At 35.4% G+C, this 17,285-nt stretch overlaps 1 protein-coding gene across 4 annotated transcripts in view; it reads right to left on the reverse strand.

The window, feature by feature from the left end:
• Positions 1-17,285, reverse strand: part of Scaf11 (SR-related CTD associated factor 11) — an 82,127-nt gene that overhangs the window by 38,965 nt on the left and 25,877 nt on the right. For all 4 annotated transcript variants that reach the window (XM_087200066.1, XM_087200067.1, XM_087200065.1 and 1 more), the window contains exons 2-3: positions 3,875-3,956; positions 1,227-1,384 (exon numbers count right to left, since the gene is read on the reverse strand). In XM_087200066.1, coding sequence (XP_087056192.1) covers positions 1,227-1,384; positions 3,875-3,935 — 219 coding nt within the window. In that variant the 5' untranslated portion in view covers positions 3,936-3,956. The remainder of the gene's footprint in view (positions 1-1,226; positions 1,385-3,874; positions 3,957-17,285) is intronic.

The raw sequence follows: 17,285 nt of genomic DNA on the forward strand, positions 1-17,285 counted from the left end.
AAATCCTTAATTGGCTGGTAGAGAAAAATATGCTTTCTTATGTCATTAATCAATGTTCCTGTAAACATACACATTTACCAATCATACTAACTCAGCAAAACTCAAAATACTTTTTCCCAAAATGCATTTTCACCTTTCCTTAGTCCCTCCTTGGCAAAGGTTAGTTTAAGTTTTAATCTAAATTAAAACAATTTCCACGTATACTATTTCAAATTCAGCTGGTGTAACAAATCTTTTCTTCCCTTCTCCTAGAACTCAGCCAGAAAATCAGCATAAAGTCAGTTCTCCTTTCCACAATTAAGGAAAATACAAGTGAAATACAGAACTTTGAAAATCCCAGTTATGTAAAATCAATTATTTCCAATGCACATAAAGGACAGTGAATAATTTTGATTGCTACTATTAACAACTAATGTTAGAAGTATTTTAGATATAGCTAATTTTTTACTAATTTCTACATATTAACAAATACCAACTCAGAGTGCAACATGATTAAAATGAACAATGAATTTTTATTTATCAATTTATAACGGGGCTTATAATGAATTAATATTTACTTCAAAGTATTGAAACTAAGTCAGTGTAATTCATTAAAAATCCAAAATGTGCTGTTTCTTACTTATTTACACTCTAGGAAGTGTTTCAGTAAAATCTAAACTCACACTTTTAAATTAGTTCATAGTAAATTAATAGCAGGAATGAGAAAATATAATTCTAAATTTCCATCTACACTTAAGCTGTGAGATCTTAGCCAAGTTATAGAACATAAAATCAAAGTTCCCCAGCTATATATAAAATGGAAAGATATTATTACATCTGTTCTGGTTATTCTACAAGAAGAAATAAAACATCCTATGTGAAAATTCTCTGAAAAATATAAAACAAAAACCAGACAGAGGAGTCAATAGTAATAAATAGACACTATCCTCCAAGAGTCAGAAAAAAGTTTGATCTATTCTCCCTGTAAGGTTTTCTTTAAAAGGTATGCATTTAAAATTCTTTAATTATAAAAAAATTAAAAGACAAATAAAATGAAATAGAAGAAAATAAACTGACAAAATCTGAATAATACAGGGAAATTATCCAAAGTAGCGGGAAAATACAATACTGTGAAATAATTAATGAGAGGCAGTATCAACTGTAAAAACACTAGACTAAGTGAAACTTATGCTAGGTAACTAACATATGGTAATGTATCAACCGCAGTTAATACTTCTCAGACTTACCTCTGCCCACTTAAGAATACAGGTCATACAGAAGACATGATTACAACTTTCTGGAAAACCAACTTCTTTCTCTAATAGACAAGTAAGACATATTGGACATCTGTCTGCTTCGCTGTACAACAGACCAGTGGCAGCAGTATTATTTCTGCTTCCTTCACCTGTAAAATAAAATAGCCATATGTACTTTCAGGTCCTCCAAAACCAAATGACTTAGGTTTATGACAATATGGTAAGGGTCTCTCTAATATAAAGTAATTAGAACTTAGATAAATAACAAACATATTCCTTAAGTCGAGTAGCCCCAACATTTACTCTCTTTTAAATATATATGGGTAGGCAAGGGATTTAGCTCAGAGGTTTCACCGCCTGCCTTGCAAGCACAAGGACCTGAGTTCGATCTCCGAAAATAAAATAAAAAATAAATAAATATATATGGGGGACAGTTGTGTGAATTGAACTCATGGCCTTACACACGCTAAGCACACACTCCACTACTGAGCTACCCGCCCCCCAGCCAACTTCATTATTTAATGGGGTAGCAAAATATACTTTAATTTTAAAATAAGTAATATTCACATGGTTCAAAAATCTAAAAGTGAAAAAGACTACAGTGACAAATCTCCCACTCATTCACCCCCACCTATCCAGGTCTATTCAACCCAACAAGTAACAACTGTTAAGTTTTTTCTGTTCTTCTAAAGAATTTTTTAATGCACAGAAAAGCAAACCTTAATATATATTCTTTTATATTTCATTCTTCACACAAATGCTACACTATACACACTAGTCTGCCTAAAAAGAAACAAAAACATTGAAGAACATGCATTTATTTTTGGCTATGACAATGCTGCAATGAAAAAATTTGCTTAACAGTTTTAAAAGTATTTCAACAGAACAAATTCTTAAAAGCAGAATCGCTAAGGTCAATGTATGTGTACATCTGTAACATGGATATATGAAATAGATACAACCAAATGACCCTCTTTATGATTTGTACCAATATACACTCCCACCAACAACATCATTAAGCAACCCACTTATAAAAAAGTATGTATTGCTGGCTTATAAGCAAATAAAACAAACTCTAAAATTCAACATAAAAATAAAAATATAATGGAATGATCAGCTGAAATGTGAACAGTATACAGCAAGCAAGTGGAAATGCTGGATTTGTCCTGGGTGTAAATGTCTATACTAGTGTTCAGATCTGGAGACTAAGGCTGTCCAGGTAGGGGAAATGATACAAGTACTAAGGCTCCAGGATTAAGCCAAGACTCTCAAGTAGGGCTAACGCTGTCACAGGATGGGTCCAAGAAGAAACAAAAACAAATTTGCAGAGGAAACAACCTCTAAGTTAAGTACTGAGAATCTATGCATTAAATTTAACATTATGAAACCTAAGAAAATAAACCACCTTGAGTTAGAATCAGCACAAACTTTAGAAATCTACTAGCCTCAAATGTAATTTTCAAGCAGCACACAGAATGAGTAACAGCATGTCAGACCCAGAAGAAAATACTTTTGAACTAGAAGACAAATTTGAAGACACTGTCTAGATTCTAAGAGAAAGAAAAGGAGATATGTAACCATAAAAAAAAAGATTAGAACAAAACAAGATCTAATATACTAATTGAAATGCAAAAGAGAATGAAAGAGAAGAAATAAAGAAGAGGAAACAATGTATGCTAAAGAAATGAAAATACCCTAATCTGTGCCCAGAAACAAAGGAGCAAAACAACGTAACTATAAAACATCAAAGATGAAAATAAGATCGAAAAAGCAGAACAAGGGAAAAGACACATTATCTACAAAGGAATGATAATCAGCCCAATATTTCTGTACACCAAGAAAGAAAACAAGAAAATGATTAAATAATATCTTCAAACTGCTGAGAAAAAATTATCAACCCAGAATTATATAACCGTAAAACTATCTCTGAATAGTTCTGAAGAGACAGAAAAACTTAAGAGTATGTCACCAACAGGCAGACTTTCACTAAAGAAATGATGTAAGATTATTTTCAAGAAGTGAACAGAGGGGAAAGAAACCTGAGCAAATATTGTATGAAACATTTAATGTGTGGTGTTTGAAAAGAACTAAAATAATAGAAAACTATAATCTACAAATCTAAAATAGGATGGTTAAGTATTGAAGTGCTCTAAGGTTCTTCTATTGACAATGAAGATTAAGTGAGAAGCAGAGGGCAAGGGATTTAGCTCAGTGGCACTGTGCCTGCCTGGCAGGTGCAAGGTCCTGAGTTCGACTCCCGGTACCAAAAGATAAAAATTAAAAAGCAGAAGAAAATATTAATGCTGTTTTAAAAAGACAATGAAAACAAACTCCTAAGCCAGTAGAGAGCTTAGATACACAGTTAAACAAGGTGAAAAAGATAAAAACAAAGTACAGAGTTCAGCAAGATTTTTTTAAAAAGTACACAGTTCAACAAGCCAAAAAAAACCTTAACCAAAATTGAAATGCAGAGGAATAAAAAAATACAAATGCATTTCTTCAGTAGTTTGTTTCAGAATTTAAGAAAAAAATTAAACAGAACCAAAATAATTGTGTATTTTTTCATGCATACAAATGAACAAATTGTCAATACTAAGTTTTGCTTTCAACACACAAGCTTTATAAAAATGAAAAGTTACCTTCTGTATCTTCATACTCCTGATCTCCCATGTGTACGGTACACACAGTTTTCTTCTTCATTTCTCCTTGAGAAAGCGTTTCCTATAGAATGAATTACAAGAGAGAATTTTTATGTTTGCCTTCTCCAAATAATATCAGTTAAAGTTAATTCTCCACTATAACAAATTATTTTACACATAAAAGGACACAGTATAAGCCAGTCTACAGACAATTCAATACTCATAGCACCTGCAATGAAGACAAAGTCTTATCTTAAAAGCTTTATATACCTACAAAGGCTATATAAATTGTGTAACAGACAAAATACAGTCCAAAACTAGAGAAAAAGAAGAGCTTGAATGGAGTTTTCAAGGATGGCCGGAGGGGCCAGGGATTTAGTTCAGTGGCAACACACCTGCCTTGCAAGAGCAAGGTCCTAATTCGATCCATGGTACCGCTAAAAAAAAAAAAAAAAAAAAAAAGAAGAATGGACAGCGAAGAACTCAGAGTATCCAAAGAACAACAACACAGCACTGAGAAATGAAACACTATTTAGCTAAGCCAACCCGACAAAAACAAGTGAAAGTGCATCTGTGTACAATGAGGAGAGAGATGGGAACGCAAATGAAGAACTTCATCTGAGTGATCACACTGATAATTTATAAAATAAGCACAGCAATGCAAAACAAGTAGGGCTAAATGATAAATATCTAATGATTGACTAGAAGTTTATTTCAAACTCATTCTTCAAACAGTTCTTTTGAAGAAAAGTAACATGATATAAGTTATGTATGGCTGTAGGTGTAACTTAGTGATAGAGCACTTGTCTAGCAGGTGTGAAGTCCTGGGTTCCATCCCCAGCACTGCAAAAAAAAAGGGTGATACATGTTTTGTGTTTTTTAAAGATTATTATGTCAAGTAAGTATAGAGTGGCTTACAGTGAGGAGAGATTGATTAAAACCAGAATGACTTGCACAGCTTGAGTATCTGGTTATGAAGTGAAAAGCAAGAAATTAAAGAGCTAAGTTTTTGAGATTTGGTGAGCAAATGTAGGAAAGGAGTCAGATTATTCTGACCTAAAGGACTAAGAAAATGATGATTCTAAGAGGTAAAAATGAACACTGAAACACTGAAAAGGAAGTCAATTTGGTAGTCAAAGGAAAGAAATGTATGAGGTAAAATTATTTTTTACTCAACTGTATTTGTTCTAGAACTGATACAAAACACATGACTGCAATGCAAGTTCCAACTACATTTTAGAATGTGTAGGCACAAAAAAATCCTACAAGCAGCCTACATATCCATTAACAGGTGAATGGATAGTCTGATATTTACATGCAATGGAGTACTACTCAGCCAAAAAGAAGGGTAAACTTGAGTCATTTGTAGGAAAACATGCAACTTTAAACCACAATTTTAAGTGATATAAATCAGACACACAAGATTAAATATATGGTTTCTCTTATATGACAAAGCCAAAACATAAAGAGCAAAATAAAAGATAACAGCAAATAGATAAATCTTTTGCAAAAGGAAAACAGACTAAGATATGGAGGGGCGAGGGTAGGGGAAGAATACAAAAAAAGAATTAAGATGTGTTAGTAATCATTATGTACTACAAACATGCACTAATAAAAAAGTTGAAAAAAGAAAAGAAATCTTCAATTTCTTCAATTGAAATCACTGATGTCTGAGGTAATTTTTCGAATTACTTTCTAAAATAATATAAACATGCTAATTTCTACCTTAAGGATGACTTGTCCAGGAAAATTCCTTATTTGATTAAATGAAAAATGCAAAGTCGCACTCTTTGGTTATAAAACCAACTGCAGGTGCATTCCTTCCATCCAGCCAGCCAATTGTTAACTTGAGGTAAACAGTATTTGGGGGTGCGGTGGGGAAGAGACAGCTCAGTGTTAGACCCATGTGCACAGCATGAACAATTACTCATGAGGCCCTGGACTTACTTCCCAGCACTCCCCCCAAAAATTATTTTTTAAAAAAGTTGTTAGGGAAAATAAGTTTCAAAAATACCATGAGAGGGCCAGGGATTTAGCTCAGTGGTTCCGCCGCCTGCCTCACAAGTGCAAGGACCCAAGTTTGATCCCCGGTACCAAAAAAACAAAACAAAACAAAAAATATCATGAGAATAGGGCCGGGGATTTAGCTCAGGTCCTGAGTTTGATCCTGGCTACCAAAAAAAAAAAAAAAATCCCATGAGAATCAAGATAGCAGAGTGGTGAATGGAGGCAAAATTCAGCCACTTTGAGATCTGGAACCTAGAAATGAGAAATAACAATTTGAGGAAGGAAAAATAAAGTAGATCACCAGGAATTGGGAAAGAACTGACAGGAAAATTAAAAGTTACCAGAAGTCTGAGAGATGGACCACAACACAGAGAAAGAGAGAAAGTCTTGGGCTCTTTCCCCAGTTCCCAAAGAGGACAGCCTGGGGCTCTGTAAGAAGCAAGATCAGGGTGGGGCACTGCTGGGAGTAAAGGCTGCAACAGACTGGGCCAACAACACAAGGTTCCAGTGGGTTGTGAGTTTCAAGGAGCCCATGGGGTTTTACTCCAAGGTGAGTCCTTCCAAATGGCAGGCAACAGGTAGATAGGGATCCAGCACAAGTACCCACCATGTTGCTAGAAAGTGTTTAGCCGGGTACCATTCTGGGAAGGAGTTATTTGAATCTAGGATTTAGAACAGCTAGGGGATGGCTTCACTTCAGTGTTTCAGTGTCACTCTCCTACAGTGACTGGGTGAGAGACAGCCAAGGGAGAAAGCCATACACAAGGTATATGGAAATTAGCAAGAGCAATTAGGCAAGAAAAAGAAGTAACAGGAATATATATATATGTGTATATATATGAATAGATATGTATATATGAATATATATATATACATATATATATAGGAAAAGTCAAATTATCATTATTTGCAGGTGACATGATCCTCTAAGAAAGAAGATCCAAAAAACCCACCAAAAGACTCTTAAGAGTAACCAAATTCAAGGGCCGGGGATTTAGCTCAGTGGTTCCAACACCTGCCTTGCAAGCGCAAGGACCCAAGTTTGATCCCAGGTACCAAAAAAAAAAAACAGTAACCAAATTCAGTAATGATGCAGGATACAAAAATCAACACACAAAAATCAGCATTCCTGTACATCAATAATGAACCACTGAGACATTACAGAAAAAAAATAGCATTCACAATGGCACTGAGAAAAACTGAATACTTAGGAATTAACCTAAATAAGGAAGTGAAAGACCTCTGCAACAAAATCTACAGCACTCTGAAGGACGATATCAAAAAATGAAAAGATAAGCCCTGTTCCTAGATAGGCAAATATAGTCAAAATGGCTACACTTCCAAAACTAATATACAGATTTAATGCAGTCTTGACAGAACTAGAGAAAATCCTAAAATTCATGTGGAAGCAGAAGAGACTTAGAATAGCAAAAGCAACCCTGGGCAGCAAAAGCAAGAGAGGAAGCATCACAATCTTGGACTCCAAGTTATACTACAAAGGTACAGTGATAAAAAACAACAACATAGTAATTGCAAAAAAGACAAACAAGAACAACAACAAAAAACCAGACCCAAAGATCAATGGAACAAAATATAGGATGCAGAAACAACTCCAGGCACATTCAGCTACCTGACCTTTGACAAGGGTGACAAAAACTTACATTGGAGGACAGATAGCCTCTGTAACAAAATAGTGCTGAGAAAACTGGCTAGCCACATGCAGAATACTGAACCGAGACCCACTTCTCTCATCATGTACTACACTAAAATCAAAACTGATCAAAATCTAAATATTAAAACAGACACTTAACCTACTGGAAGATAAAATAAGTAAATCTCTTGAAGACATAAGTGTAGGCAAGGACCTTCTGAATGTAACTCCAACTGCACAAGAATAATACCAAGAAACAACAAATGGTATTATATCAAATTAAAAAGCCTCTATACAACAAAGGAAGCAACTAATAGAACAAAGAGACAACCTATGGAATAGGAGAAATTTTTTGCCAGCTATTCATTGGACAGAGAACTAGTACCTAGAATATATAAAGAACCTCCAAAAATTAGACCTCCAAAACAAAAAACTCAATCAAACTATGGACAAGTGAAATGAACAGACACTTCTCAGAAGAAATACAAATGGCCAATAAACAGATAAATATTCAACATTATTGGCCATTAGAGTAATGCAAATTAAAACAAAACTGAGATTCCATCTTACTCCAGAAAGAATGGCTATCATCAAGAAATCAAATAGTAACAGATGCTGGTAGGGTAAAAGGAATCTTTCTACATTGTCACGGGGAATGTAAACCAGTACAGCCACTATGGAAATCAGGATGGAGTCTTGTCAAAGAACTAAAACTAGAAATTCTATTTGACCCAGTTACTGTATTCTTCTTCTAGGTATCTTTTCCAGTAAGAGTTAAAGAAATTGTATTACAGTGATACATGATGACAGCAGCATAATTCACAACTGCTAAATCCTGGAAGTATTCTGTATGTTCATCAACAGATGAATGAAGCAAATGTGGCATTTGTACATAATGGAGTACACACAACAGAGTACTACTCTGCCATAAAGGATAAGTTTGAGTCACTTGCAAAAAAATGGATCCACTTTGATGCCGTAATGTTGAGTGAAATAAATCGAGACATACAATTTAAGTATTCCATGGTTTCACCTATGAGAAACCCCACATAAATAAAGAGCAAAATAACAGATAATAGGAAAAAAGGTTCCTAGGAGTTCTTGGTTTATGAATCAAAACACTGTCACTTTATTTCTGCATATGTGATTTATAGTATCTGAAAGTTTTTTTAAAGTGTATAAGCTTTAGATTTCACTAACCAGGGCTCTCTCCCCACTCATGTTAATAGTACTTTGTATTTTTTTCAAGTAAATAAACCTTTGTACATGAAAAAAATAAACTGCAAAAGCATAAGAAACTCAGTAGCACATGTAAGAATGATTTCAAGATTATAACAAATTAAGATACAGGAGTCTCAAAATGATAGAACAGTGAATGCTAGCAACTCAGCCTTTCCAGGAGAAAGTGTCTATAGAGTCTGGAAATCAATAGCTTGGAGAGAAACTGAAGTGAGTGGAAGGTACACAGGAACCACAAGGGAAGTGACAGAGGAGAAGAAAATAGGATTATGCGATACAGAAGAAACCATGGAAGAGGGAACAAACAGTGCAAACAGTGTCCTGCCAAACCTCAAACTCCCAAAACAATACTATTAACATGTTTCTTTATTCTTTTACCAAACATGTAAACTCTTTCTCCCAAGTTTTTAGATTCTCTGTATTTAGCTCCCTCACAGTTCTATCTTCACTACTATTATTCCTCAATCCTCCCCATCCTAAGCCTTTGGTTCTTCCATATCTTACCTAGCTAATCGTCTTCCCCTATTAACAAGTTCTAACAACCACATAGCTTTCCTCAACTGTAATCTAAACTGCCTTTCTCCCATATCTTGCCCTTGGCCCCAGAAAATATCCTCAGAAAACTCTCAATAATAACCCTTCAACTTAACTAAAACTACTCCAATTATATCAGACCCCACATCAACCTCTTCTTCTCACCTACCACTATTCTCCCTTCAAGCCTCTCCTTTAGTGTCTAACATTACTCATCCAACTACCTCCCATTCTCCCTACCCCACCTCACCTACCTCACTGCAGAGCAACCACAAAAAATAAAATGACATAGTGTGCATAGAGAACAGACAAAGAGAGAAGTAGCTGCAAGGACTATCACATAGAAGTGTTGTAAGATTGAATCTGTGAATGTTGTTATAAATAGAAGTAATTCATTCAGCAAAACATAGGGACAGAGCCAAAATCACTTAAAGTAACAGAAGCAGTAAATACTAGCACTGGACATCACATAGCTGAAAATTATTCATGGGGAGGCAACATCCCACTAACAATCTCAATATCAGCCACAAACTCTCATCAGTTCTCTAGTTCCCAACTTTTTTCCTACCCCCATAAAAGGAGGGGGGAAAAAAGAGAGGACCATATTTAATTTTAAGAAAAAAATATATAAACAAATAAATACAGACCACGTAGGAGAATGGGAAAGCAAGGAATAGCTTCCAAGGCAAAGGAAGGGGCTACAAAGGGAGAAGAAAACAAATAACCAGGTAGCAGAAATCTATGCAAAGTTCTTGGAAGGGATGAAGAAAACAGATGAATTCAAAGAGGAAATAAACCAAAAGTTCACAGCAATTTCACTCAATTTGCCTATAGTGAGCTTCAGAGAAACAGGTAAAAACAAAAAACTAGACGAACTAACCAAAACAGTTCAAAATTTGAATGACAGATTCATAATTGCAGAAATGATCAATGTGAAGACAAAGAGTGCCTAATAGTGAGGACAAAGGAGTGAATTACGATAAAGAGCTCAAAGAAACCAAAAAGAAAATAAGAGAACAAGAGAAGACTATCCAGCAGCTACTAGATGACAAGACGACAGATCTCAAGGCTAATCAGAGTTAGCCAGAAAACGAGAATGCAGCACAGACAGATTCATTAAAGGCTTACAGAAATCATGGAAGAAAATTTGCCAAATGTAAGAGTTTAAAATACAAGTAAGCAACACTTATAGACACCCAACAATTATGATAAAAGGAGAAGCTCACCAAGACATATCCTTATTAAATTCCTAGATATCCAGCAAAAAAACAATTTTAAAGGCTGCCAGAGAAAAACAAAACATCACATATAAAGGTAAACCAATTAGAATCACAGCAGACTTCTCAGCACAAACCCAGAAGAGCTTGGAGTGAAGCTTTTCAAACTCTAAGAGCAAGTAACTTCCAACCCAGATTAATTTACCCAGCAAAGCTATCCTTCAAAACAGATGGAGAATGAGGTACATCCAGGAAAAAGACCGGCTAAAAAGCCATATGCATGCTAAACCAATTCTAAAGAAAATACTCAAGAGGGGCGGGGATTTAGCTCAGTGGTTTTTCCGCCTGCTGCACAAGCGCAAGGACCCGAGTTCAATCCCCGGTACCCCCCCAAAAAAGAAAATACTCAAGAATATTCAACAGAAACAATGAATTGGACACAGCTAAAAACACAGAGAAAACTACTAAGGACAATGGATAAACAGCAACAAAAAACATCAGGAAAAGAAAAGCAGAGGATATACTAACAGATTAAGAAGGCAATGACGGTAAATAACCAACACATCTCAATAATACCTTTCAATATTAATAGCCTCCATTCTCCAATTAAAAGACACAGACTGGCAGACTGGATCCAAAAAAAGAATCCATTGGGAGGCTAAGGCAGGAGGATTGAGGCCAGCCTGGGCTACATAGTGAGCTCAAGGATAGAATGAACTCCAAAGCAAGACCCTACCTCAAAAAAATAGAAAAAATCAAAACCCAGAATTCAACGATCTGTTGTCTTCAAGAAATTCATCTAATCCACAAAGATATTCACAGACTAAAAAATAAAGGATAGAAAACATGTCATGCACCAGGACCCCAAAAACAAGCAGGGGTAGCAATTCTAATATCAGACATGATGAACTTCAAACTAAAACTGATTAGTACAAAGAAGTTCACTAGATACTAGTCAAGGGAACAATCAACAAAAAGATTACATTGATAAACATATAAGCCCCAGGGCCAGGGATTTAGCTCAGTGGTTCTCGGCCTGCCTTGCAAGCACAAGGACCTGAGTTCAATCCCCCATACCAAAAAAAAAAAAAAAAAAAAAAAAATACAAGCCCCAAATACTAGAGCACCTATCTTCATAAAACAAAAACTGAAGAAATTAAAAGATCAAATAAACACTAACACAATCATAGTAGGGGATTTTAACCCCTACTTCTGCAAAGACACAGATCAACTAAACAAAAAAAGAAACAAAAAAAACTTTCAGAGCTGAACCACTCTCCTAAACATATGGATTTAATGGATATATAGAGAATATTCCACCCCTCTACAACACAGTATACATTCTTTACAGCAGCACACGGTACTTTTTCCAAAACAGATCCATACTAATCCACAAAGCCTGCTTAAGTAAATATAAAAGAAGAGAAATTACCCCATGCATACTATCAGACCACTATGCAATGAAAACAGAAATCAACAATAGAAGAAATTTCAGAAAAGGCAAAAGCTCCCGGAAAATTAACAACATACTCCTAAACAACAAATGGGTCATAGAAATCAAAGAAGAAATTTTAAAAGTTTTGGAAGTTACTGACAATGATGGTACAACTTGTTGAAACCTCTGGGACACTAGGAAACCATTCTAAGAGGAAAATTCATCGCAATCAATGCTCATATTAGGAAAACAGAGCAAGTTCAAATAGATAACTCCATGAGAAATCTTAACATACTTGAAAAACAACAGCAAACCAGCCCCAAACCGAAACCAAGGAGAGAAATTTAAGATGAGAGTGGAAATCAATGAAATTGAGACCAAAAAACCAGTAAAAATAATGAATCAAAGAGCAGGTTCTTTGAAAGAATAAAATAGATAAGCCCCTAGCCAGACATACCAAGAGAACGTGAGAAAAGACTCACATCAATGCAACTAGAAATGAAAAAGGTGAAATTACAACAGCCACTGTGGAAATCCAGAAGATACGTAACTACTTCAAAAAATTATATACCAATAAATTAGCAAATTTTGAAGAAATGGACAGATTCCTAGACACATACAAACTACCACAACTAAAAAAAACAACAAAAACAAAAAAACTAACCGAGTAAGACATAAATATGCTTAACAACTCAATAACAATCAATGAAAAAAATGACACATTGATAAAGACACTACCAACTAAAAAAAACTTGGGTCCTGATAGATTGATTCACTGGTAAATTCTACAAAACCTTTAAAGATGTTATATCACCAATATTCTACAAGCTTTTCAAAGAGACTGAAAGGGATGAAGTGCTCCCAAATTCATTTATAGTAGCCAGTATCACCCTGATCCCCAAACCAGGTAAAGATCCAACTAAAAAAGAAAACTATAAGCCAATCTCCTTGATGAACACAGATGCAAAAATCTTCAACAAGATTTTAAACAGAATGCAGCACATTATCAAAAAGGTCACACATCATAATCAAGTAAGTTTCATTCACCCCATTCATCCCAGAGATGCAAGGATGGTTCAAAATATGTAAATCAATAAATGTAACATATTTCATAAACAAAAGCAAGGTCAAAAACCATATAAGACTATGTCAATAAATACAGAAAAAGTTTTTGACAAAGCCCAATACCACTTCATGATGAAAACCATTCAGGTATGGAAGGACCATACCTGAATATGTTATGGCTTGCATCTAGATTGTGCCCCCCCCCAAGACTCATGTAGTCATAGGTGGGGCTTTTTCAAAGGTTCCTGAATCTAGAGTGTGTAACTGATTCATGATGCAATGCTAGGATTAAGGATGCTAGGATCAAGGGTGGGTGATTACTAAACCAGCTCACTGATTGTTTTGGTACTGGCCTAATCCTAATAACCTGGATACAATGACAGGGACAGAAAGAGATTTGCTTCCCCTCTTGCTTACTCTGCTACCTTCTGCTCACCACGGACTGTTTCTCCTCTGCAATGCCTGTTTGCCAAGCCACCCTGCCTTGGAGCCAGCCAATTATGGACTGAAACCTCTACAAACTGAGCTCAATCAACCTTTCCCCTTTGAATGTCGAGTATTTTGTCTCAGCAACAACAGAAAAGTAACTGAGATAACTATATATGACAAACCAATAGCCACCATCACGCTAAATGGGAGAAAACTAAAAGCATTCCCCATAAAATCAGGAACAAGACAAGGATTCCACTATCACCTCTTCTATTCAATATAGTATTTGAAACATTAGCCAAAGCAAGTAGATAAGAGATAAAAGGGATACATATAGGAAAGGAAGGACTCAAATTATCATTACTTGCAGGTGACATGATACTCTACACAGAGGACCCAAAAACTCCTAGAATAAAGAACTTCAGCAATGTAGCAGGTCCAAGATCAACATACAAAATTCATTAGCATTTTTGTGCACCAACAATAAACAAGATGAGAAAAATATTATGAAAATAATACTCACAGTAGCCTCAAGAAAAATTAAATACCTAGTAATTAACATAACAGAGGAAGTGAAAAATCTCTGCAAAGAAAACCATAGTACTCTGAAAAAGGAGAATGAGATGGACGTCAGAAAATGGAAAGATAAAAAAAGAAAATGGAAAGATGTCCCCTGCTCCTGAATAGGCAGAATCAATTTTATCAAAATGGCCATACTCTCAAAACTGTTACGTATATTCAATGCAGTCCCAATAAAATTACCAACAGCACACTTTACAGATCTTGAAAAACCAACCCTAAAATTCATAAGGAACCAGAAGAGACTCAGCATAGAAAAAGGAATTTTGGGCAACAAGAGCAAAGCAGGAGGCATGGCTTCAAGCTACACTATAAAGCAGTAGTGATAAAAACGGTATGGTACTGGAACAAAAACAGATGTGTGGATTAATGTAACAGAACTAGGGATACAGTAACTTCCCCAGACACATCCAGCTATTTGATCTTCCACAAAGGGGCCAAAAGCATTATGGTGGAGGAAAGACAAGACTACTCAAGAAGTGGTCCTCGGAAAACTGATTATCTGTGTGCAGAAGATTGAAACTGGACCCTTATCTCTCACGATATTCTAAATTAAAATAAAAATGGATCAAAGGTCTAAACATTAAACCTACTGGAAGATAAAATAAGTAAAACACTTGAAGACATAGGTGTAGAAAGGATTTTCTAAACAGACCCTCAATTGCACAAGAAATAGTAAGAATAAATGGGATTATATCAGACTGAAAAGCATCTGTACAGCAAAAGAATCACTCAGCACAGTAAAGAGACAACGTACAGAACGAGAAAATATTTTTGCCAGCTACTTCTCAGAGGACTAATATCTAGAATGTACAAAGAACTAAAAAAAAAAAAAAAAAAAAATTAAACCACCTAAAATTAAAGAGTCAGTCAAGGGGCTGGGGATTTAGCTCAGTGGTTCTGCCGCCTGCCTCGAAAGTGCAATTCCTGAGTTTGATCCCTGGTACCAAAAATAAATAAACAAAAATAAAATAAAGAGCCAGTCAAGAAATGGGCACCTCACAGAAGAAGAAATACTAATAGTCAAAAAATGCTCAACATCTGTGGCCATTAGAGAAAAGCAAATTAAAACAATGCTAAGATTCCATCTTACTCCAGAAAGAATGGCAATCATTAAGAAATGAAACAGGGGCAAGGGATTCAGCTCAGCAGCACAGCACCTGCCTGGCAAGCGTGAGGTCCTGAGCTCAATCCTTGGTACAAAAAGAAAAAAAAAAAGAAATGAAACAGTAACAAATTGTTGCAAGGCTATGGTGAAATTCCTTCCTTCATTGTTGGTGAGAATGTAAGCTAGTGCAACCATTACAGAAATCAGTATAGACATTTCTCAAAGAACTGAAACTAGAAATTCCATACAAGCAGAGATCCCCCTGCTCAAATCTTACCCAAAGGGCTCAAAACATCATACTACAGTGATATATGCATACCAATGTTTATAGCAGCACAACTTGTAATAGCAAAATCCTAGAAACTGCCTGTATATCAAACAGATGACTGAATAAAGAAAATGTGTATCTATATATAGTGGAATACTATTCCGCCATAAGAATGACAGATTTGAGGCATTTGTAGGAAAACAGATGCACTGGAAAATATAACACTGAGTGAAATAAACCAGACACACAAACTTAAATACCATATAGTAGATCTCATTAGAATAAGGCAAAGTACAAGGAAAGAGAATAAAAAAAGATCAATAGAAGGAGACTAGGAGATGGATTTCTTGTAATAGAGAGAAGTGGTCCAAGGGGAAAAGTGTGAGGGATGAGGAGAAAAGAAGAGTAAATAAGTAGAATAAAGATATGCCATGGGGCTGGGGATGTAGCTCAGCGGTACAGCACCTGCCTGGCAAGTGCAAGGTCCTGAGTTTGATTCCTGGTGCCAAAAAAAAAAAAAAAAAAAAAAGATATGCCATGTATAGGAACCCAGTGACCTCAACTAATGTAAACATTATATGCCAAGATTAATAATGTCAACAAGAATGAAAAATGGCATAGGAAAATTGGAGGAGGGAGATCAGCAGAGGGAAGGGGATTAAAAAAAAAAAGAAAGAAGCTATGGTATATACATGTAACTACTGCCCAAGATGATTGTAAACTGCATGAATTGTAAACATATACTATAAAGTTTTTTCAGTAACAATTTTTTATTTATTTATATTTCCGGTACTGGGCACAGAACTCAGAATGTTGCACTTGCCAGGCAGGCATGGTGCCACTGAGCTACATCTCTGGCCCCTACTATAATTTTTTTTTAATTATAACAAAATAAAAGCTCAAAATAAGCCAGCATTAGAGCCACAAAAAAACAGAACATCAAATCAAGAGAAAAACTTCTCACATTAGCCTACATTTGCAACAGCAGTTTTAGTTCAGGTGCTACTCTTTAAGAACAAACAACATAAAAATAAATGTCCAGAGAAGATAACGAAAATGTGACAGCCCTAGAAACTATATCATGTATTAAAAAATGAATTTATATGATATCATGTATATGATGTAAAGTGGGAAGAATGTTTAACCTGGAAAAACAAAAACTTAAAGAAAATGTCAGCAGTTATCTTTAAATGGGATTGATCATTCTGCAAAGAAGCAGAATAACATATCAACAAAGATATTTAAGCAAAGGCCAATGACTTCTTGTGGGTTTTTGTTTTTACGTTTAACTCAAGGATTTACTGAGTTGTTAAGTACAGCATTGGACAAGACAAATTCCTACCTACATTCTAGTGGAAAGACAAAATAAAATATTTAGTATGTTCAATGCTGAAATATGCTACGGAAAAAAATCAACGATCTATAGATTGGTTAGGGAAAGCCTTCTATAGAGTAACATTTGAACTAACCATTTGAAAGAAACATGAGAGAAAACATTGTGGATACCAATGGTAAGAAGTCTAGATAGAATAGTAAGAGAAGCATGCATGTTATGTTCAAGGAACAACAGGAGAATGTGGTTAGAACAAAGAGGAAAAGGTAAAGAGGGGAGGGGATAAGAAGATATCATGTAGCAACTTTAAAACTGGCTTCTTCTTTTGAGTGAATGGGCCACTATGCAGTTTTGAGCAAAGGAGGCAGCAAAGTGAAGAGAAGCCAGTAAGACTACCTGATGATCTCCAGGAGAGGTGACATGGCTTGTACCATGGTGGTAGCAAAGGTGATGAAAAGTTCTCAGGTTTCAGATGTGTTGTAAAAATTTAGTCATCAGGATTTGTTGGGAGATTCAATATTAGATATTTGTTAGAGAGCAAGAGTC

The sequence above is a fragment of the Heterocephalus glaber genome, unplaced genomic scaffold (assembly GCF_053883595.1).
Source record: "Heterocephalus glaber isolate CG9 unplaced genomic scaffold, H.glaber_assembly_v1.0 deba00001733, whole genome shotgun sequence".
Taxonomy (NCBI): domain Eukaryota; kingdom Metazoa; phylum Chordata; class Mammalia; order Rodentia; family Bathyergidae; genus Heterocephalus; species Heterocephalus glaber.